The 23,604-nt window shown below is 34.7% G+C and overlaps 1 protein-coding gene across 7 annotated transcripts in view; it reads right to left on the bottom strand.

Annotated features, from left to right (window-relative positions):
- The window catches only part of LOC150108400 (F-box DNA helicase 1-like), a 378,469-nt gene that overhangs the window by 208,826 nt on the left and 146,039 nt on the right, over positions 1–23,604 (bottom strand). For all 7 annotated transcript variants that reach the window (XR_016548131.1, XM_090390741.1, XM_090390746.1 and 4 more), the window contains exon 11: positions 7,753–7,981. Coding sequence is in view for 6 of the 7 variants with exons in the window: in XM_090390741.1 (XP_090246867.1) it covers positions 7,753–7,981 (229 nt within the window). In the remaining variant the exon portion in view is untranslated. The remainder of the gene's footprint in view (positions 1–7,752; positions 7,982–23,604) is intronic.

Below are 23,604 nucleotides of genomic sequence, written 5' to 3'. Positions count from 1 at the left end.
CCTTGTTTGTGTTTAGGTTATTAAGGATTTTTCAGATTTCTTTCCAGCAGAAGACTATGGCTGATATGGAGAGAGAGATTCTTGGTGGAAAGGAGAGAACTTTGCCTAGGTCATCAATGCAGGAATTGGAAAAAAAGAGTGATGCCAGTGTTGGAACGTACATCCTGGCTTTGAATCCACCATTTTGTTGGAACGTTATTCTTATTTAAATTATCTGGTTTTTTTTTTTTTTTTTACTTAATTGTTGGAAGAGCCTGTGTAGCTCAGTGGATGTGGCGTTTGCACACCATCGCGCTAGGCCGCACGAAGGAAGTCTTGGTTTCGAGTCTAGTCGGCGACTAGAGGAAATTTTTCTAAGCCTTTTTTCGACCGGTTCCCGAGTTAGTCGATCTCTGGCACGGGCAAGCAGGTTTTTCCTCCCGGAAACTCGGGTTTTTCGTCCTGTAAACTCAAGAAAATCGACCGTAGAACCCACATTATTTCAGACATTAAATATATTGTGTTAGGGTTAGTCACCACGAGATGGCGGCACATTTGAGCCGTCTCTCTTCACTGCGTACCGCTTAATTAGTGATAGGCTTGGGCCATCTGTCTCTGATTGGGTACCAGTGGAGATTGAACTGCCCACTCAGTCTCCAAAAGTTAGATAGGGCTAAATGGCCTCGCCTACTCCCGTATATACGGGAATAAAAAGGCGTTAGCTGATAATAATAATAATAATAATAACTTAATTGTTGGTTGATTACTGATCCAAATATAGAGAAATTTTATTATACTGCGCCACCCTATATTCAGATTAGTCTAAGTGAAATAGAGGAATCAACCTTCAACTACATATATATTATCTTCTTTTACAGGCCAAGGTTACTAATATCATATAAGGCTTCCGCAAGGTTCGAATAAATTTTATGAGCGGTGCAATGAAGAAAAATCAGGCAAACAGCAAATTGAATTCAATAAAATAAACATTTAATACAGGGTTATAAAACATGTACATTTAAGCATAATTTTCTAAGCAAGATAATCTAATTAAACAATATTCAAAATATCTCTGAGACACTAGTAGCCACTCGGTTTGGTTTAAAGATTAAAGTTAAATTTACAGATCTTATTCTTCAACGCTTAAATACTATTATCACAACTTGTCTCTATTCAATTAGATAATTCAATTATTTTATACATCAACTTAGTTCAAATACTCATAACAAACATAATACATTAGGCATCAAACATTCAGCTGTCAATTCTATATTCTTCTGAATAATTGAAAATGGTTCACACAGTTCAATGTTCCAGAATTTTACAGTAATTATTCTTAAAGTAGAATTCTCTAATTCACTCTTAGTCAACAAACACTTAATTATGAGGCAGTTATCATTTCAAGGGGGGGAAACACTTTAAAGCTCCATACTTCGGCTATTTTTAGTAGAACGCCACAGTTAATGTTAAGATATATCAGGCGGAGCTAACTTTTATTTCTTCACGCTGAAATATAAAAAGGACTGCTCTTACCGGGTTATACCTTTTACACATTGGATTCACTATAGGCACACTATTCGAAAAGAAATCTTCACTATAATAACTGAATTTATAGACACAGAGTTATACAAGTCTTGATGCACTCGTTTTTAGTAATCTACTAATTCCTTATTTTCTATGCATTAAATTCAGCTTTGCACTATTCTTCCTCAGAACATTTGGAATTCGTAGTAATATTAGAATTCCATAGAAATATTCTAAATTGCCTATTAATTCCCAGCCCTTTCTTAATCGATTTACGGCATTTCCAAATCCCCTTACTGCCAGTTACTTCACTCCTTGCTGTCCTGAATGCTTCTTCCCTTTTACTTTCGTTTTCCAATAAATATGCTTATTCTTTCCCGCCCAAAATCCGGTTCTAACCAGTTCAGCTTACATCCTACTGGCCTCTCTCCATATACATAGCCATTCACATTCTAAGCACACACTAACTAAAAACAACTCAGTTCTCCGACTGTAACCAATCAAATCACATCAGCAGAATTCCACACGTTTACATTCTCTTTCAGAAATAACAAATAAAAAAAATAATCCGTAGTTCACATAAAACACATTTAAATATGATAAATACAAATTCTTATAATATATATGCACAGCTTCTTATAATATTAACACAGGAATAAGTATAATAAATTGAATGACATTTTAACACGGAGTCCTTTAATTACTAATACATATCCCAAAATTATATAATTAAACAATAATAAACAAACTCAAAGTAATTATATGAATAATAATTTATAAGCAAGAGACTAACAACAAATGATATTTACAAGTCTTGCTTAAGTTATGGCAGATTATGTTAAATGTGAATGAAGTATTATAATTCCCAAATATCTTCATTCACAATTTAACACCAGTAAGTCAGCCTTGTCTTTAGGTGAGGTAACTACAGTACTATCTGAATGTAAGATGGAAACCTGGATGAGCAAGAGTGTGCCCAACAACCTTGGCAAGGGACCAGAGAAGGAACAACTGCCATTTGAGCAGGAGGCGAGTTTGCAGTATTTGGGCATTTCAAAGTCTGATTTGGATTTGGATTCTTTTACAACTTTGCAAGCTGCAGTATAGGTGGAGTGAGCATAATATTTGTATTTGGCAGAAATCAGAATTTTTAAAATTTTGGAGCTTTTAAAATTAATCACAACTTATTTCCAGACTGTTCAATTACTGCCATTTAAAGACTCAATATGTGTACTTTTTTCCCTTTTTTAATTTCTTATTTGCATTGTCAGACAGAATTCTTTTCAAGATGCAGCCACCTGCTTTAGGGGGTTCCAAGTGCTCTTTTTCTATATTTTGTGGAAAAAGAGCACTTGGATTCAACCTAGGGCCTTCAGGTAATCGGTTGAATTCACAAATATGATTTTGTGCATGTTTCATTTATACATGTAGTGGAACATTAAGCCTAAAATCACTCTGACAAACATTTCTTTTTGTGTAAAAAAATTGATTTGAAGCTCAAAAATTGTGTGTGGGGGGGGGGGGAGGAAACAAACTAAAAGTTGGATTTTATAAGAGATACTCTTTACTCTTGATAGGCAATTTTTTTTTGCATATATCAGTACATTTAGTACATCCATCTTTCAAGACAGATTTTTTTTTTTTTTTGATCATCAGTGGTGTGCTGTGTGACAATAGCAGGGATAGTAAAAAATGAATGAATGACTGCTTAAAAAAATTAACATTTATGTAGTACAAAAAGCATCAAATGTCTAATTGGAGAAACTCTAATCTATATATATATTTTTTTTTACCATTCATTCCATTTTCAAGAGACAATAACATTTTGATAATTACAGTGATTTAAAATTAATAATTTAATTAAGGAAAAAGTAAGATATGAACAGGAATTATATAAAACACTTCAATTCTCATGTTGAAACTTGTTAGAATTGCTACTAAAACTGATAACAAGGAAAATTAAATTACATTTAAATAGTGAACATACCAATTATTTTTATTACCTAGCTAAGTAAAATTCATTAAAACAAAAATGTTATAAGCTCAAATTGCAAGGCACTTGTTCTTTGCAAACCTTAGTAGTGATATGAAGTTACATTCTCTCCTATAGCTAAGTTACTGGTATAGAAGTAAAAAATTTTATTTTTTTGATATTTTATTCTACTTTTCTATTAATGCTGATAACATGTAAATATTCTCAGTATCTCAAAGCTTACTTTATGCCACTCAGGAGAATCCTAAAAAGAATGATTTGAAAGTGGTTGTACTAAATATACTACAATATGAAAAAACTGTTTACTTCATATTCAAAAGGCTGCAAAGGCCAAAGGGATGAAAATTACAGAATGAGACCAATCTGTTTTTTAGACACTGATTGCAATTATCTCTCATAAAAATTTCTAATTGTTATCTGCTCCTGCATATCTTTGAATCGATTTTTTTCAATAGAAGAAATGCTTCTATGAAAGAAAAAAAAAATAATAATTGTGATTTTGGACATACATATCCTAACACACACACACACACACACACAACACACACACACACACACACACACACACACACACACACACACACACACAACACACACACACACACACACACTAAGTGATGTGTGTGCATTCCATTTATATATAAATGTTCCATATTTATAAATATGAAACATATTTATGTTCCATTTAAATAACTTGTTTTCATTAATATCAAAGATTATAGTTTTAGTCGTGATGGTTTCACTTGGAATAACCGTCACCATAACTCTCAAATCATGTGCAGAGCACAGCAGATTTCAAGGGAGGGAGATACTTTGTATTGCAGTCTAAAAACATATAGCTACCAATAAGCAAGATGATGGTACTGTAAGAACCCATGAAAATGATCTATCATCCAGTGATATCTACTCAAAAATATGCTTAGTCTGCCAAAAAAAAAAAAAAAAAAAAAAAAAAAAAAAAAAAAAAAAAAAAGGGAGGGGAGGGGGGAAGCAACTTGTGCATATTACAGTAAACCCTCGATTTTATGGACCTCGATTTAACGGACAAAATTTCCGGTCCATATGTCATGTGAAAATTAACATCCTGTTAATTTTAAAATGCTTTTAACCAAGATTTGATTATAATTAAATTAACAGGTTATTTTCTGCTATTAATTTCCTGTTATTTTAAACAAATTTTGGCAAATAGGCCATCACATGTTAGAAAACACTGTAGTAATTTGGCTGACATAAATGAGTCACCGCTCATAACACGTTCGGTAAATGATTAGCACATGATCACATCAATCGCACTGTAATTGGTTATTTTGTCGCATGGCGTGACTTTCTGCGACAGTTTTAACGCGTGCCAGCTGATGTTCTGATGTGCGCTAAGTCACACTCACTAGTGTGCATTTGTTTACTCGTGGTGAATGGTTTATGTATGTGCGCATTTTATAAACCTATTCAATATAAATTTAAAATTAGGTATGAATGGTAAAACATCTTTGTAACCCTAACCTTAAAATATGGATAAATGGAAAAGAGTTAATTCAACGTTAAATCAAAAATTAGAAATCATACAAAAGGTCCAATTCGAGAGTGTCTGTGTCTAATATATGCGACCAATATGGCATAAAAAAGCAAACTGTGTCAGACATTAAAAATAACAAAGACAAAATAAAAAAAAATTGTGATAATATGTGATGTGGGTGAAAACACCAATCCCCGAAAACATATGAAATTGGCACGTGAAACTTCAGTTGAAGAAGCATTGCTGAAGTGGCACGCGCAGCAATGTTCTTTTGGGGCTCCAGTTTGGGCAGTTGAATTGAAATCTGCAGCAATTAAATTAGCAAATCAAATGAACACACCATTCAAAGCAAGCGATGGATGAACTTCAAGTATGAATTATGAGCTTCGAGTGCTCCAACAGAAGATATTGAACCATTTAGGCAAAAATTAATAGAATATCTAAATAATGAAATACTATTACAGTCTCAGATTTAGAATGCCGACGAAACTAGTTTGTTCTGGTATTCTGTGCCAGAAAACACACAAGCCTCAAAATATGAAAAATTGACACCTGGAAGAAAAATCAGCAAGGATAGGATCTCAGAGCTGTTTTGCACTAATGCCGATGGATCACATAAATTGACACCCATAATTGTTGGCAAATCTCGTAAACCTACAGTTTTAAAAAATATAATGAATCATCTGCCAGTTTCGTATTATAACTCTAAAAAGGCATGGTTCAACTCAAACATTTCTCAAGACTGGTATTTTAAAGAATTTGTACCTGAAGGAAATTTCGAGTCGAAGAGCTTGGAATACCACCGGAAGATGTGAAATGTTTATTGCTTTTAGACAATGCTCCTGCTCATCCATCTAAAAATATTTTATGTTCAGGAGATAATAAATTTAGATGTATGTTTTTGCCAAAACATATATCTTATCCAACCCATGGACCAGGGGATAATTCTGGCAACCAAACAAATATCCCGCAAAAAGTTTTTTGATGAAGTAATGGTTGTATTTCAGGATGAAGATAATGAAGAAGATACAAAAGGTTTGCATATCTTACAAAACTTAAAAAGTTAGTTTAAAATCTGTGATTTTTTTTTTGCGGCAGCATGGAAAGAAGTGAAAGTTCAAACATTGAAGAATGGTTGGAAGAATTTGCTTGATGATGAAGATGTAGACTTGGATTTAGAAGTGCTAGAGGTTAGTGATTACTGCAGGACAATACAGAATATTGGTGGGGAGGAAGTAGCTGAGGAAGATGTTTTACAGTGGTTAGAAGAAGATGAAAGTGATCCTGGATATCATATGATAACTGAAAATAAAATAGCAGATGAGGTTATGGCCTTGGAAGATGAGGATGGGAGTGAAGATAATGAGAAAGAAGAAACAACATGCCCAAATGTTAAATTATCAGTGATTAGATTGCATCTCGACGAAATAACATTTATTGACAATTCATCAGATAATGAAATTCAGCTTTATTACACACATTTTCATAATTTTAGGGAGTTAATTATAAAAAAATAGCAGAATTCAAAAGTTCAAAAAAAAAAAAAACAATAGCTTTTTTCAAAGCAGGATTACCTAAACCAAGCGCCTCAACATCGAACATTAACTTCATGCCAGAACGGAAGCATCTGGATATATCATCCTCCAAAGACAAATAAATAGGAAAAATATTTTATGTTTTTATAAAATTTAAATTTTGTTTTGTTTTTAAGCACATTGTTTATTTGTTTATTTAAATATAATTAAAACTTATTTTCGGAAAAATATTTGTTTATTTATTTCGATATAGATCACAGACTTATTTTTTAGAGTCTCAAACGTGAGGTTATGTGCAATAATACATATAGAAAACTTTTCTGTGAAATTAAACTTTTCATAGATACAGTACTTAATTTTAATTACATAAAAGTTTCTACATAAGTAAAAACATGTAAATTAGCTAATTTGTCTTTTAAACATACATATTCGGAAAATCTACTTTATTATATAACAGACACCCCTCGTCTGAATTAGTCCATTATATCGAGGTTTTACTGTACTTTATTTTTTGATGGATTCATCCAGGTCAGTTAAAATATGGATATATTACCCATTGGCAGGGGAATAAATCCAAGAAGAAATATACTGATTCAATGATGTGAGAGTATAGCCAGAAAGCTACTACAAAGTGACCAAACCTCACTTAATTTTAATATACACCCAGATCATGGCAGGCTGAACATAATATATATCAAGATTTTAGACTTCAAAGATTTTGTGCCATATGTAATATATTCTACTGTGACTATTTCAAGAAGAATATTTACAGCTTCTCAGCTCCTAAAAGTTAAAAAGTGTTAAAAATAAAAAGTGAGTAAGCAAAGAAACAAGATTCTAAAATAATATTTTTCTATTTCAAAATAAATCAAAATGCAGGGACAGACCACATATTATTAATAAGGCTATCATTTGAAAGAAGCAATACTCATTCTTAAAAAATGAGAAAACATGTAACAGCAGCAGAAGATCGAAAATCTGCAAATTGGACAAACCAAGCAAAATATAAATTTTGGATATTAGATATAGTTTGGAAGAATGAATAATAATTACCAGGGACACAATCTTGTGCCAAATTGAAAGGCACGATGGCAAAGAGTGGAATTTAAATTATGGTGATTAAGATATAGATATTTCCATCCTCTGCTGCATAAATAAAATGATTCTTTATATAAGAGCCACTAATATCTTAATTTAATAATACATACAAGTCTATCTTGGTGTGATATTGAAACCATATTTCCATTTTCTTCATATGAAGGAATCTTTACAGGAACATGAGCAATTGTAATGAATTCATCACTAGAGTGCATAAATGCTTCTACTGTTTTTAAAAGGCAAGATGAATATGTATACTTATTTAGCAATGATGATTTTTTATCAATGTGCTTAACTATATCAAAAGCTTTCAGTTTTGAAGTCAGTTTGGGAAGATACCTAGAAGTAAAATAATAATAAAAAATAGCCAAATTAAACTCTTTGCTGTTGTCTTTTAAAATTATTTTAAATATTGAAAAAATATTTTTGTCAATTAACAAATCATTATTAACATAATAACCTAACAATGTTATACAAATTGAGCATGGATGTCGGGTGGTGCCACAGTGTTTGACATGTAATAAGTGTGCAGAAGGAAGAATACCTGTGAGGTTAGAAGAGTTTGAGGGGAAGGGGTATTCTTTTTAAAGGAACTAATAAGCAATCACATTAACACCAATTCCAGCAGTTTAACCTCCCTACCGGCTAGGACGTCTATAGACGTCCAACTAAATCTGGATATGTTTCAGCCCACCTGTTTAAAGAACCTGGATAAGAAGTGCAGTTTGACTGTCATGTCCATTAGAAGGTGTGATAAACCCTCATGCTGAAGAGAACGGTTAATCGGATTATCTCCCGTTCGTAGCTGCCTCTCAGTTGCCTATAACAAGAAACTGACTTTCTTGTTCCATGCTGGTTAACTGGATTTTAGTTATATATGATAGACTAAAAATAGAGAAATTATTTATATTTTTGTTTTCTCTTTTTATTGTACAATACAATTTTAATTTCTGGACAAATTAAAGGTCTTGCACAATTTCTTCACTTAAATATTGCCTTATCTTGGAGAACCAATTTAATTTTTTATTTTTTTGTGCTAATTTTTTTCTAATCGCTTACTAGACAAAAGATTTTTCTTTGTTCTCGAAGAAATTAATTCATGATAATTATTTGAAATATTCTTTTAAAAAAAAGAAAAGAAAACCGGCTGCCGACATTCCAGATTATATTATTTTTATTTTTGTACAAAACCATCAAAATCGAATAATACTTCACACATTTCCTTTAGGACACGCTTGAGCAACTTTGCTTTATAGAGAATAACATGAAATTCTTTAATCATATTACTAAATTTTTTCTTCATGTTGTATAGTAATCTGTACTTTCACTTTCTTGGTTTCCTTGTATAATTGGTCATTACAAAATGAAATTAACAGTTATGATTTAAATTTATATTTTCTGCATAATTCAGATATTTTATTCTCCAATTTTTAAAGTAAGCGATACATTTGCTTATTTTTATCATTCAAAATATGTATATCAAATGTGAAATTTCATTTCCATATTTTTACAATAGAATTGAACTTTATTTTGCCTCTGATAGTTTAACCCCCCCCCTCCCCGTTGCATTACTATCACACACCCGAAAACTGTTATGAAACATAGGTAGAGTTTTTATTTAATTCATTATTTTTCTCTAGTAATTGTTACACATAACTTTAATTTTTCGGTACTGAAACTATGTGGTGATTATTATAAATTAGCAAATTATAAATCAGACAATATACATATTTCCTGATTATTATAAATCAGGAAATTATGTGATATTTGGATATAGGTGAAATTAATATTTAAAATCACTGTCATCCTTCAAATGCAATATCAGAATAAAGAAAGTGGAAAACCCGAAGTTTCGAAATACATTTCGAAAGCCCGCTCTCGAAATGTATTGGTCTACAGACTGGATTCTGAACACGCCAATGTTTCGTGATGTTATGACTGAAAAACAATTCAGTCTCATCATGAAGTATTTGCATTTTCAGAATAATGAGGAATATGATCAGGCAACACATCCTTACCCAGTCCTCAACAAAATTTATGATTTTCTGATGAAAATCCATCAGAAATGTAGATCACTCTAGATTCCTGAGAGAGACTTGAGTATTGATGAAAGCCTTATGCCATTCAAAGGTAGACTGAAATGTAAGCAGTATATTCCCAAAAAGAAAGCAAAGTATGGAGTAAAATTTTTTATGCTTTGCGAATCGGAAAGTGAATATCTTTGGGATTTCAAACCTTATACGGGAAAGAAAAAAACTGTAATCGAGCATGATAAATATTCGGATCTCCCCTTGTCGATGCGTGCAGTAATGCAGTTACTAGACCCTTTACTGGGGAAAGGTTACTGAATTATGATGGATAATTACTATATATGTGTCCTGAACTCGCTGATTTGCTTTTACAGCATCGTACAGATAGTTATGGTACTGTAAATGCAAAAAGGCGAGATATGCCTCCAGATCTGGCTTCAGGAAAGCTATCGAAGGGGGAAATCCGAACTTATCAGCGAGTTAAAGTCTTTGCACTACGTTCGAAAGACAAAAAAGATGTTTTCCTGCTGTCTTCCCTGCACAATCCATCAACGGAATCCGTGGAGAAGCATGGTTTGAAGAAAGAAAAACCCACTGCTGTGTTGCATACAACGACACTATGGGTGGAGTCGACAGGCGATCAGCAGCTATCATTCTACTCTGTAATGAGGAAACAGCATAAAAATATTACATAAAAGTGTTTGGACATGTATTGGATTTTGTTATTTGGAACAGTTTCCTCCTGTACAAGAAAAAATGTTTGTCTACCATAACATATCTAGAATACAGAATAGAAATTGCAAAAGCATTGCTGCATGCACATGCACCTTCTTCAGCAAGCAGAAAAACAGGAAATCCTGCCAGACATCTGAGGGTGAACACTGCTAACTCCAACCATTATCCCGAAAATCTACCACCAACGGCTAATAATAAAAAAAACCTGCACGCAAATATTATGTATGTAATAAAAAAAATATCAGAAAGGAAACAAAAATCTGGTGCCCTGAGTGTAAAACTGCTTTGTGTGTTTACCCTTGCTTCAAGGTGTTCCATGCTGTTCAAGAATTTTAAATTCTGAACAGTATGAAATAAAAAATGTTTGTTTTCAAGACCATCAAAACAGTCCTTTTCAGGACTACAAATATTGATAGAGGGATACCCGAATGCACTGTTTCTTTTTCATCTTGAGGGCTAATTTTTAAGTTTCTTTTTATGACACAGAGAAACTGGAAAGAGTATTCCAGGTAAAGTATTTCATCAAAACAATAAAAAATAATGAAATAAAATCTACCCTATATATATATAAAATGATAAGCCTTTTTATGTCACGTTTATCGAAACGTTTTGAAACTCAGGGGCTACCCTGAGAGTCGAGTCTTCAAAATTCAAGTCATCAGAATTCAGGGGCGGAACCCCTTTTCGAGTTATCACAATTAAAGGAGAACTGGCCTACCATACCGGAACACGGGGGGGTTGGGCATAGCCCCCCTTAGTTAATAAATGAAATATATAAATAATAACGGGAACATTTTCACCTTGCCAACACTCAACATTGATGTGATATGAGTTCCAAATTTCTTGTTTCGGAGATATATATATATATTACAAAATTTTGTAATAAAAATTTCTGCTACAATGAAGTTTGGCAGAATCAACAATATTATTACTACCTTATTTCTGTTTCTCGTGTGGGAGAAAAATGGTAAAATGTCACTCTTATAATTATATGAGATGTTATAATGGCAAAAATAGTAAGAAAAAAGTCATTTGCACTTTCTCTTCAAAACACAAAGAAAGAACATTGTAAATTCAGCCAGTGGAAAAGAAAATACTACATATTTTTCTCCTGTTTTCTGATTTTTTTTCTTGTAGTACAAAGAAGAAATCACTGCATATAACATGAAGTCTGCAGGAGGGAAAAAATCTGGAAATTGGTTACATTATAACGAATAGAGAAATCATGTCAGAAAAATTATTCATGTAAGATTCTAATCTCAGCAGAATAACATTTTCTTCTAGATTACATATCTAAAGTAACTGAACCTTTGCTACTATTTTACACTAAAATGAATGGGTATGTTCCCCAAGTGATTTACGTTTGTAACAGCTGTCTTGCGAACGATTTATGAAATAAATTATCTGAAATATCCGCAGATTGATTAGGTCTATACCCCCCCCCCCCAAAAAAAAAGAAGATTATGAAAAACATATGCACCTTTTCTTTGAAAATAATTCAAATCCTCTTTTTCAAGATAATTGTATGATTTAATTTCTAATTTTTGATAATAAAAGTGAAACTGATCATTATAAATTAAGCAATTATTTTGGCATAAATAATGTATAAGCATGTAAACGAAATATCAGTATTTCTGTTAGGATATAGGTAATCAACAATCGAAAAGGAAACAAGACATTCTTGACATATTCTGCACTACAGCCTGAGGCACTTTAGTGTTCTCCCCTTTCTTCTCAATAGCACTGAGAGTAATAAGCCTTCAACTTTTCCTCCAGCTAAGAGGATATTACCAAGTATTTAGAAGACGTAGATTATTTCAGAAATAGCTTCCAGCAGCAGAAGAAGTAATACTTTGATTTTTTTTTTAAAGAAAAACAGACACAAATAATACTACTGAACTTTCTTTTGTGTGGTATGCATATAAACAATTTTGCATGGTGAAAATATAGCATATTATTTCTAAAATTTCACATAATTTCAGCGGACAGTAGAACAGCTGGTTTTAGATTGCAAATAAATAGAACAGATTTAGAAGCTTCACGATACAATCTGATTGCCGTATATCTATTGTCAAAATGGTAAAATGAAGTAATTGATTTTGAATGCTGTCTAGAAAAGCTTTCAAACCTGTATAGAAATTTAGAGTAGTTATGCAATTGAGTTCCAGGAGAGAATACGGGGGGGGGGAGAGAGCATTAGAAAATCTTCAAAATGAGCAAAAATGTTGAATCATTCCGTATATGATATTTTTCACATTATATTTTCAACATATCTACAAGGTTATGCACTAGATATTATCTTAATATGCATAATACAAATAAATAAATAAATGAGGAAGGCGAAGAATCACTGCTAAAATATCATTGGATATAAATTTTTGATACCAAAAAGACACGATCGGAAACCGAGTAATGCAATTTAGCATTTTAACATTTTTTTTTATTTTGTCTTTATGAATAACAAAAAATCGTATCTAAATCTGAAATGTGATGATCCATATAATGCTATTTGGCTAGAAACGAAAGAAAAAGGACATATTTATTTCAATAAATATTATTTAAAAATATAAATATTTGACATAATATTTTCAAAGCAAACATTTGAAAATTCGAAAAAAAATTATTCAATTAGTATACATAAAGTGAAAGAATAATCAGTGCAACTCTTCCGGTGCACTGATTTTAGAATAAAATACACCAAATTTACTATCACTAAATAGATTCATTGCAAAAGCTGATCAGTGGTCATTTCAAGATTGAATTTTTTCGCATATGTGAAATTTGTTTCAATTTTTGGGAAGAGATACAATAAATCATTTTAGAGGCAAGAAAGGTCAAATAACTTAGGACATTAAATGAAATTCTAAGCAACACAATAGACGTAAAGACAGGGGGAGGAGACACAAAGGTCACTCAGCAACAGTTAATCCACTAATGGCTATGGAATAGCCGTAACGAGATTAACGGCGGAGGAAAGTAATGGCATGATAAAAGGTAGAATGCCGACGAAGTTTTGATCCATGAAAAAAGCTAGGGAGTGTTGAATATTTCATCCACACCAGCCGGTTGGGAGGATAGTATAGCATCCTCAAAATGCTTAAACAGAGAGCCAGGCTATTTGGTCAAATGACACAGCTCAAGACACTGTGCTCAGGTATCACACCACAAACACTTTTTTAGCCAATGGCCACAATGCTGTGTCCAACCACAACGAAATTATTCCTATCTCCCTACATCCATGGTATAGCTGAAAAGATAACTTCATAAATAGAATTTGAATTGTTTTTATTACATTCTGAGTGCAGTAAGTTTTACCAATGAAGATTAGGGTTAGATATCCACGAAATATTAGTATTTAATAAATTATTTTCTCCTATATTTGTATTTGTATAAATAAATTTGTATAAAGTATACAAATTCTGTAAGTTATACAGAAAGTACATCGGTTAGGTATATAAAAACGAAAATTGGCATGACATCTTAACCTTAAAAAGATGCTGGAGATATTATTTACTACACATTGGTCTAATGCTTAGTAAATAATATCTAAAATGTAGAAAAAATTTCCACTCAAATAACAGCAGACTTCATCCAGAATTTATTCATATTTTGATGCCAATTTCCATCATGAACTGTCACAAACTAAAGCTGTTTGTAAATGAAAGTGCAAATTTTTCATCGTGCTTTGGCTAGCTCAGATGGTGGAGCTAAGTTATAGGATGTAACATCACCATTAATCCCTACACTGTCTACACCAGGCCATAACCACGTACAGGAACTGGAGTGTAGTTTGTGACATGTGACAATCACACTGATTACATGAGTTGTAATGTATGCATGTGGGCATATAACTGTACCATTCTATGGATTCTACAATTTAGCTCCTGGTGTATCCTATCTCAGGCATGTCCACCATATGGTGTGCTGTACATTGTCTTAGAGAAATTGCATAGGCACTGTCACCAATTATCCATAGGTCATCCACTTATTGTGGCAATGATCAGCGAAGTAAACATGCTTTTTTTTTTGAGTAAGGAATATATGCAGAATAGTCACCCCCCCCCCCAAAAGCATATATTGTTCTAATTGAAGGGAAACTGGATATTATGCAAATAAGAGAGCATTTATTTGGAAAGGGCCAAATAATAAAGGCTAAAATTCTAAATTATTTCACGTAAGTTTTAGTTTCTGGATTTAATTACTACAAATTTAGAAGCTATTAATAAGAATTCACATACAGAAATGGGTTGACACACACAAGTTATACTTAGAGGAACAGCATGGGTTTCCTAAAGGGAGTCATGTCTGAGCAATTTGATCTTACTTCATAATAATGTTATGCATGAGTTGGATAACACAATGATGCTGTTGGACTTTGCTAAGACATTTACTAGGTTGGTTGGTTGGTTAGTTAGTTGATTGGTTTATGACAGCAAAAGTCATACTGCACCATAGCGAAGGTTACAGCAGTATACAAGGTATTAATAAATAGTCAGCAATAAATTAATAAATCATATGTATGTACAAAAATTAAGTTAAGCAAGCATTATTTACATATAAATAAAATTTATAATTGAATGTGTTTGTTAAAATTAATTTTTTGTAAAAAATTAAAAACGTCATGCAATTTGAGTCTGATAACATCTCCTTGAGTGTATGCGGCTCAGCTGGATAGATAAAAATTTCCTCTCTCTCTCTCATGTGAAGTGCTGATGCTCCACCATAATATCACAAATGGTAAGACACGCATTGCATTTTTCACACATATGCGAGTCATCAGTCCTCAGTAAATAAGAATATGTAAGATGAGTGTGATCTACTGTACGTGGAGTATAACGACTTCCTCTCTTCTGTTTTTACATTGACTAGGCTTCCAATGCTTAATTTCAGGCTAACTTCATACATTGGTCAGTGCTTCCTGCCATTATGACTGCCACTGGGAAATTAGCTTTGATCTTATAAACTGTCTGTAGTCTGTATATGGCACTGTTAAACAATACGTGGAGAAGTATGAGTTGATCTAGCAGTTGCAGTCTCATTTACCTTAATTCCAATGAGGCTGGGAATCCAGCACAAATGAACATCAAAATTAAGGGTCTTCCTTTCATACAACAGTTGTACCCCCCCCCCCCCCACATATAGCACTGCATGTGGATTATACACAAGCAGGGATATAGCCTGTAAAGAACTCAATGAGTCTGTATAAATTACACATTTTTGGTAGTAGTTTTCTTTTATATGCACAAGTGCAAGCTGAATGGCATGCAACTCTGCTGTATAATTACTGCAATCAGGTGGGATTTGGTTGAAGATAGCAATGTCAGGAAACACAGCATCACAGTCAACACTGATGTCAGTTTAAACCATCTGTATAGATGGGTAAGAAATCAGAGTGGGCTGCTCTGTGTGCATTAAACAATTACAGATAGACATAATGGAGTATGAGACTTCTGTAGTTGAAAAAGTCAGTGGTTGCAGGATGGAGTGCAAACCTGCCATGGATGGATACTGTTATGTTTGCTGCAGCCAATGTTGTCAACATTCATGCCAATAGTTTGCACAGTCTCTTTAACACCCATGCCAAAAGGACCTATGGCAGTCTGATGTGTTTGGTATTGAGCTTCTTGACATAGAAAAAAAAAAAGAGACTCTAGTCCAAGTAGGATGATCTGGAAGAGACTATTTTTAGAGCATAATTAAGAGACAACTATTGTCATCTAAGTGATAGAGCTGGCTCATTTGCTTCAACATAAAGACTTTGAGTAGGCGATGTGCAAAAGGCACCAGTAGTTATTCATATACCTTGATGATGAATGGGATCCAGCCACTGCAGAACCATAAACTTTAGACTCATAATCCAGATTTGCATGTATAAGTGCATAATAACGATGAATCAATGAAGATCGATCCACACCTCATTCAGTAGAGAATAGGTGAAGGAGATTCAATGCTCTCTTGCACTTTTCTCTTAGTTGAATATCTGCAAGGAATGCAAATTTTATGGCAAAGACAAGTCCTAAGAACCTTAGCTTCAGTTGCTACTGGAATAACAGTTTGTTCCATTCTTAATTCAAGATCTGAGTGAAGAGTGCATTTTCAATAGAAGTGTACACAGACACCATTCTTCACTGAAAACCTGAGCCCATTACCAAGAGCCCACAGACACAATCAATTGCTTGCTGAAGTTGTCTTTCAATTAATCTCAAATTGTGAAGTCACAAACATATAGAGCATTGCTTAAGGGAAGAAGCTATTCAGTGATTGAGTAACTTTGATATCAAAAAACTCACATTTAAGACAGAACCTTGGGGAACACTAGGTTCTTGACATGGCCAAGATAGCATACTTCCCACTCTGACTTGAAAAGTTCACTTGGACAGAAAGTTTTTAATAAATACAGGAAGGTGTCCTCTTAGACCTAGATTTGGGATAGCGATGAAAACAGACTTATGCCAAGAATCCAGAAACTTCCTCTGCAAGCATTCTGTTATATATTAAGAGAAGGAGATTCATAGAATATGATGGAAAGTGTTTTATCATTTCATAATAGGTGTCATAAGGTCCTATTGCATTAGAGTGAGTCAGCAAAAGCTCTTTTTAGATAATATTATTATCATTATTAAGAGACCCCCAGAGAGTCAGAGGGCTCATTGAGGGAGGTCACATACACACATAGCTATCATACTTGTTCTTGAATTCAATCATACTGCTTGCACACAACATCCAATGACAATCCATTCCAATCATGTACCACTCTATGAAAGAAAAATCTAGATCTCATTCTCAGCTTCTAAGGATGCTCTCCTGTCCTTTCCCCATCCTCCATAAAATGAAAAATTCCATCAACTAATATCATGTATGAACCTTGAGAAGTTTGTAAGTCTCCATCGTATCACCCCCTCTTTCTCCTGTGTGTTAGTACCTGCAGGTCTACAAATTTTCAATCTTCTTCTGCAGCTTATCCAACTTAAGCAGGGGATAAGCTGCTCTTATCCCACATCCTCCTATCTTGGGCTGTAACCACATCCAAGTTCTTCATCCTCAAGTCCTCCAGCTCCCTCCATCTCTTCTTTGGCTACCCACACTTCCTCCTCTCCTGCACATCCACCTGCATGACCTATCTTCCCACATACTTGTCCTCCCTCCTCGTCACATGACCAAACCATCTCAACCTTGCCTCCTATATTTTCACTCCTAAGTTTGTAACTTTTACTATTCCTCTTACATAGTCATTTCTCAGATGACCCTTTCTGGTCACACTGCACTTCCACCTAAGAATTCTCATCTCCACTACCTCCATCCTGCTGATGTTATTTTTCCTCAGGGCCACAGTTTTCATAGCATAGCTGGTCTCACTACTGTCCTGTAGATTTTTCCCATTAGATTGACTAGCACCATCTTATCACATAACACTCCAGCCATCTCTCTCTCTCTCTCTCCAGTTCCTCCATCCAGCTCATATCCTTCATTCCCACTTCCTTCCCAGCCTTTCCATCCTCTTTCATTGTTGACCCTAAGTATTTAAAGTCCCTAACCTTCCTGATGACATTTCTTTCCAGCTCCAGACCAGTCTCTTGGCTGCCATCCACTTTGCAACATATATACTCTGTCTTACCTCTGCTCAGTCTCACCTCTTTCAGTACTTTCCTCCATCTTTCCAGTTTAAGCTTCCACTTCTTCTATTGATACTGCACAGAGCACGATGTCATCTGCATACAACATTGTCCAAGGCATGTCTTCTCTCACCTTCTCCGTCACAATATTAAACAGGAATGGACTTAATGCTGACCCTTGATGCAAACCAACTATCACTTGAAACTTTCTGTCTCTTCCAGGCAGGTCTGAACTCTTGTCTTCTCATTTCTATACATCTCCTGTACCAACCTACAAACCAGTCTACAAATTTTCAATCTATCTTCATAATCAGTATTCCACAATCCTGATAGCATTTTTAACACTTTCCTTTGCACTCTCACAGTGCACCGTATCAGAGTCACAACAGAAACCAAGAGACCAGACCTACACATAGCCCAAGTGAGGTCTTATCAAGGCCTTGTAAAGAGGCAAAATAACATCCTTATCTTTACATGTCAAATTTGTTTCAGCATTGCAATTATCTTTTGAGTTGTACTTGCAATCTTTGCTACATAGCCCCTGAACTTCAACTAAAACTCCATGATTCCTAGACTGATCAGTTTCATCTAGTATAATCACACCAATATAACATGACATTGGATATCTAATCACACCAGAGTATGTGACTTTACATTTACTGCCATTTCACAAGCCCAAAATTGCAGTATATTCAAATCATCTGCAAGTACTGCATATCAATCACATTGCTGATTATCCTACCTATCTTTTAATCATCAGGAAATAGCTATATACAAGGTGTGGCTATTAAATAATGAGACAAGGTGTGCTGTGAATCGTGTACTCGTAACAGTGGGATGAGCTTGTGTCATGAATGACCTTGAAGGTTCTAGAAGCAGTTGAGATAAGCACATTGCTCACAGTTAGTCAGTTATAAAGGAAACAGATGTGAAGTCGTTTTGCCGGAATAATGTCTAATGTTAAACTCGAGCAGAGCATTAATCTCAGATTCCTTGTGAAACTGAAGAAATCACCAACCGAATGTTTGAAACTGTTGCAGGAGGTGTACAGTTATAATGTAATGTCACATGCTCGAATAGCACAAATGCTTTGCTGAACCTCGAGAAAAAGTTGAAGATGACGAACAACCAGGTTGCCCTGTCATGGCAGCAACAGAAAAAATGTTGTAAAAATTAATGAAACTGTCTGCAAAGATCACCGTTTAAGCATTCGGATGATAGATATGGTGCACATTGATAAGGAGACTGTACAATAAATTTTGCATGAGCAATTGAACATGAACAAAGTCTGCACCAAAATGGTTCCCAAAAACTTGTATCAGGAGCAGAAAGACGTCCAGAAACAAATTTGCACTGACATCATGGAACGGCTGACAGCAGAGCCGGATTTGCAGGAGAAGATCATCGCATGTGATGAGACATGGATTCTGCAGTACGATCCAGAAACAAAGAGACAATCGATGCAATGGAAAACTCCCATGTCACCGAGAATGAAAAAAGCAAGTCAAAATTGAAGGCAATGCTGACTGTTTTTTTTTTTTAATTAATTAATTTATTTTTTATATCAATGGCGTGGTAATGGTTGAATGGGTACCAGAGGGTCAGAGAGTTAACCAACATTATTACCCTTGAGGTTCTGGCCAAGCTGAGAGAACAAGTGAGGAGGAAGAAGAGACCCAATCTGTGGAAGAATACTTGGATTCTCCATCAGGACAATGCTCCAGCCAAGAGTGCACTGTCTGTAAAGCAGTATCTGGCTGATAAGAAGATCCTAGTGTTGGATCCTCCACCTTACTCACCAGACTTAGCTCCACGCGACTTTTAACTTTTCCCAAAGTTGAAATCCGCATTGAAGGGCACCCATTTTCAGTCAGTGGATGAGGTAAATTAGAAAACAGCAGCACTACTGAAGCAGAAAATACCTGATGACTTGCAGCACTGCTTCCAACAATGGAAAATTCGAATGCAACGGTGTATAGACAGAGGAAGGGAGTATGTTGAGGGAATAACCATTAAGTTGTACAATTATAATTATAAACCATATTTTTGCAACCAGTCTCGTTATGTAATAGCCACACCTTGTATGTCACATGTCAAATCTTTCCAAAGGGCAATGTACAGATTCAATAACAATGGACCAAGCACTAATCCTTGAGACACACACCACTGGTTACCTTGAATCTTGCAGATTCACACCTCCTATATACCACTTTTTGATATATGTCTGTAAGACATCCTCTTATCCATGCCAATAGTTTAAAATCCAATTCCATTATCTCCAATTTATGCAACAGTCTTTCATGCTGTATTCTGTCAAAAGCCTTAGCAAAATCCAAAAGTAACATTGTTCACCAATTTCATTTGTCTAACTCAGTGGTAACATTATTATAGAATGTAAGCAAGTTGCTAAAACATGACCTTTCCTTAGTAAACCCATGCTGTTCATTGCAAAGTAGAGATTCTCTGTCAACCCATTTCTGAATGAAAGCCCTGACCAACTTTTCCAAAATCTTCACCACCTCTCTTGAGTTGCTGATTTGTTGACTGTCGATCGATACATCAGTCTTTGCACCACCCTTGCGCAATGGGATTACCATACATTCTTTTCATTCCTGCAGAATCTTCCCTGTTCTGAGACTCAAATTATATAGCCTAGTTAAAGGAATCACCAGTTCAGTTGAAGAATCTTTTATCATCCGTGCTGATATACCATCAGTCCCTATAGATGAATTCTTATTCAGTCTGTGCAACAGCTCAAATACCTCCTCCTCATACACCTGAGTTTCTTCATCCAGTGAAGAGATACCGGGTTGACAGAGTTTAGCAAAATGGACACTTAGTTGAACAACCTCTTCTGCATCTGTCATCCTCACACCATCTGCATTCATTTATTCTTTCATGTTCATTCTTTCTTTTACTTGCAGCATATCAATAGAATTCTTTGGAATTATCTTTAGCTTGCAAAGCCAGTTTCTTTTCATACTCAGACTTACCTTTCTGTACAACAGTAACAGTTGTGACTCTTCTTTTCTGCTGCTTATAATTTCCATAACAGACATCATCCTTCTGCATATGGTATTCCTTCCACATTATCCTTTTCTTATGAATCTCTTGCTTGATAAGATTACACATCCATTTGACTCCTACCCTATTTATTCTTTGAATTCTCAGGACACATTCTGATATTGCATCGTTTAATTATTTTTTAAATGCTTCCCATGCACTGCCAATATTCTACCCATCCAGCAACCGATACTTTGCAATGAACTCAGTATACTACTCAGGTCATAATTGCCTACTTTGTAGTTCAGTCTGTAACCTTTTCTGAATGAACATTCATAAACTTCCCAAACTTGCCTCTTTCCAAGCAAGTACTGCATGATCACTGTCACCAACCAGAGGCAGAATATTCCTTAACAAATGGCTGGTAGAGATCCAGTCCATTGATAGACAAATTTAGCCACAGTTTCTCTTGTTGCTCTTTCAATATTAAAAAATCAGAAGCATATGAAGCTGTTGATAAGATTCTGGTCAAGTTTTCTCCCAAAGCATCTGCAATAGCTTTGAGATCAGCCACAACATGTTCGTTATGGTCTAAGGTAGATAAACAGTGTGTTCTGTATGTAACTTTAATTTTCTAGATTTTATCCCATATAACTTTGCAATGGTTGTTTAATTAATTGATGAGGTAAAATGGATCTAAGATTGTTTTTGAGTCTGATGTTCACATAACATATTCTGGCTTGAGCATGCTTATAAGTTTGATGTGGTAGGATATCTACAAAATATACCCAATGCTCTGCGTCAATCTTTTTTTTTGACTGCCTAGAATTCTGGGTTCCACAAAGGCTTTGGACAGAGTGAGAATCAAATGATGTTTTTGGAATTGAGGCTGTTGTTGCCTAGACAATGCAGTCTCTTACATACTTTACTGTTTCACTGATAGGTGTTTGACTGACTGTATCAGCATTAAATTTTGCAAGATGGGAAAATGTATTCTAGTTAGCCTGATCCGTTTTACTTATGAGTGTCCATGTAGAAAAACATGGTTCATGTGAAGACACTGTGCAAATACAAGGAAAATAATTGCTTCAGTAGATGCTGCCTTCGACATCCCACGTGAGCAGTGGGAAAATGCAGGAGAGCAGACTGTATGATCAATTGCAGAATATGAGCAGGTGGATATATAAAAGAAATCATTGAGTCTGTTATTCAAAAGAGGGTTATTATTGTAAAGGATTTGTTCAATGATAAGACCTCTTCCATTTTTGTTGGCACTACCGCCATCGAGTGTTGTGCCCATTAAATTCGCCCATAAGTATTGGGTCAGGCAGCTGCAAGATAAGGTTATCAAGATTGAATTCATTCAACTCAGCACTAGTGGTAAATAAATTGAACATACTGTAAAAAGAAATCAAACAGATAAGTGAATTGCTACTGCTTCCACAGCAGTATTAAGCTGGATATGATGGACAGAAGCATGACTTCCCACTAGGATAGCTACTCCTTCATGAGCAAGACCATCTCCAGTATCGTTCTTGCATACAACAGTGCAATTTCTTAAGGTAGGGTCCTTGTTGAATCTTAAATATGTTTCTTGTAGACAGAATCAGAAAGGTCTGTGTTCCCGCAGTAAAATTTTGATATCATCGATATTCTGGCAAAACCCACAACAGTTCCATTGCAAAAATTTCCTATTGTTCAGGCTTCATAGACTTGTCTGATTTCCAGCAGTTTGAGGATTACCCTTGTCAGGTTTATATTTCTCATTAAATTTTGGGAAGTATGGATGGCCAGAGTCCATCTGTTACTCTGGAAAAATATTCAATACATCAGTGGATATGTCAAGATCATTGAGTTACTTTCAGTGGAAACAGAAGTATCCATTTTTCTGTAGGGATGTCTGTGGTTTATCTTTAAGCAATATCCTTGCCATCATTTATTTTGACAAGTTTGTTCTCATTGAATGGAACCATTTTTGGTGTTGTTTCTGTCTGAGTGAGAATGTGGGTCATGCGATTCATGCACTCAACAGAGAAGCACTCACAATCATGAAGTTCAGGTATGGTAAAATTATCAGATAGTGGTATAGACAAGTTTGAATTGCTATTGACATTTTCTTAACTGCTACCTTTTCAGCTTAAGATGATCTCAGGACAGGTGTGGTGGCTAACTTCCTTTTTGCATCCTGATATGATATATTTTGTTCTGTTTTAATTTTTGTATTTCTTTTTCATCTTTCTATTTCTGACATGTATGGGAATAAGTTGGGTGATCTCCCTGACAATTGATACATTTAGTTTTCTCTACAGAGCAAAATTTGTCATACTCTTTACTACCAATCACATTGAGTGCAGGTAGCAGAGCCATGACAGGCAGTTTAGGCATGCCCATATTTCTGACATTCAAAGCATCTTACTGGATTAGGGATGTACAGCAAGACAGTTGAGAACCTTACTTTTACAGATGCTGGAGGCTGAGATGTATCAAAAGTAAGAATGATATTCCTGGTTGGAACCAAAGGACCATCCTTACAGATCAGGATGTACATGTTTCTCTGTGATCTTTAAGCTCTGAACATATC

Source organism: Typopeltis vanoorti, chromosome 3 (assembly GCF_054136105.1).
Source record: "Typopeltis vanoorti isolate ZY-2024b chromosome 3, IOZ_Tvanoo_1.0, whole genome shotgun sequence".
Taxonomy (NCBI): domain Eukaryota; kingdom Metazoa; phylum Arthropoda; class Arachnida; order Uropygi; family Thelyphonidae; genus Typopeltis; species Typopeltis vanoorti.
Note: the sequence above shows the minus strand (reverse complement) of the source record. Positions and strands in the feature narration are given on the sequence as shown.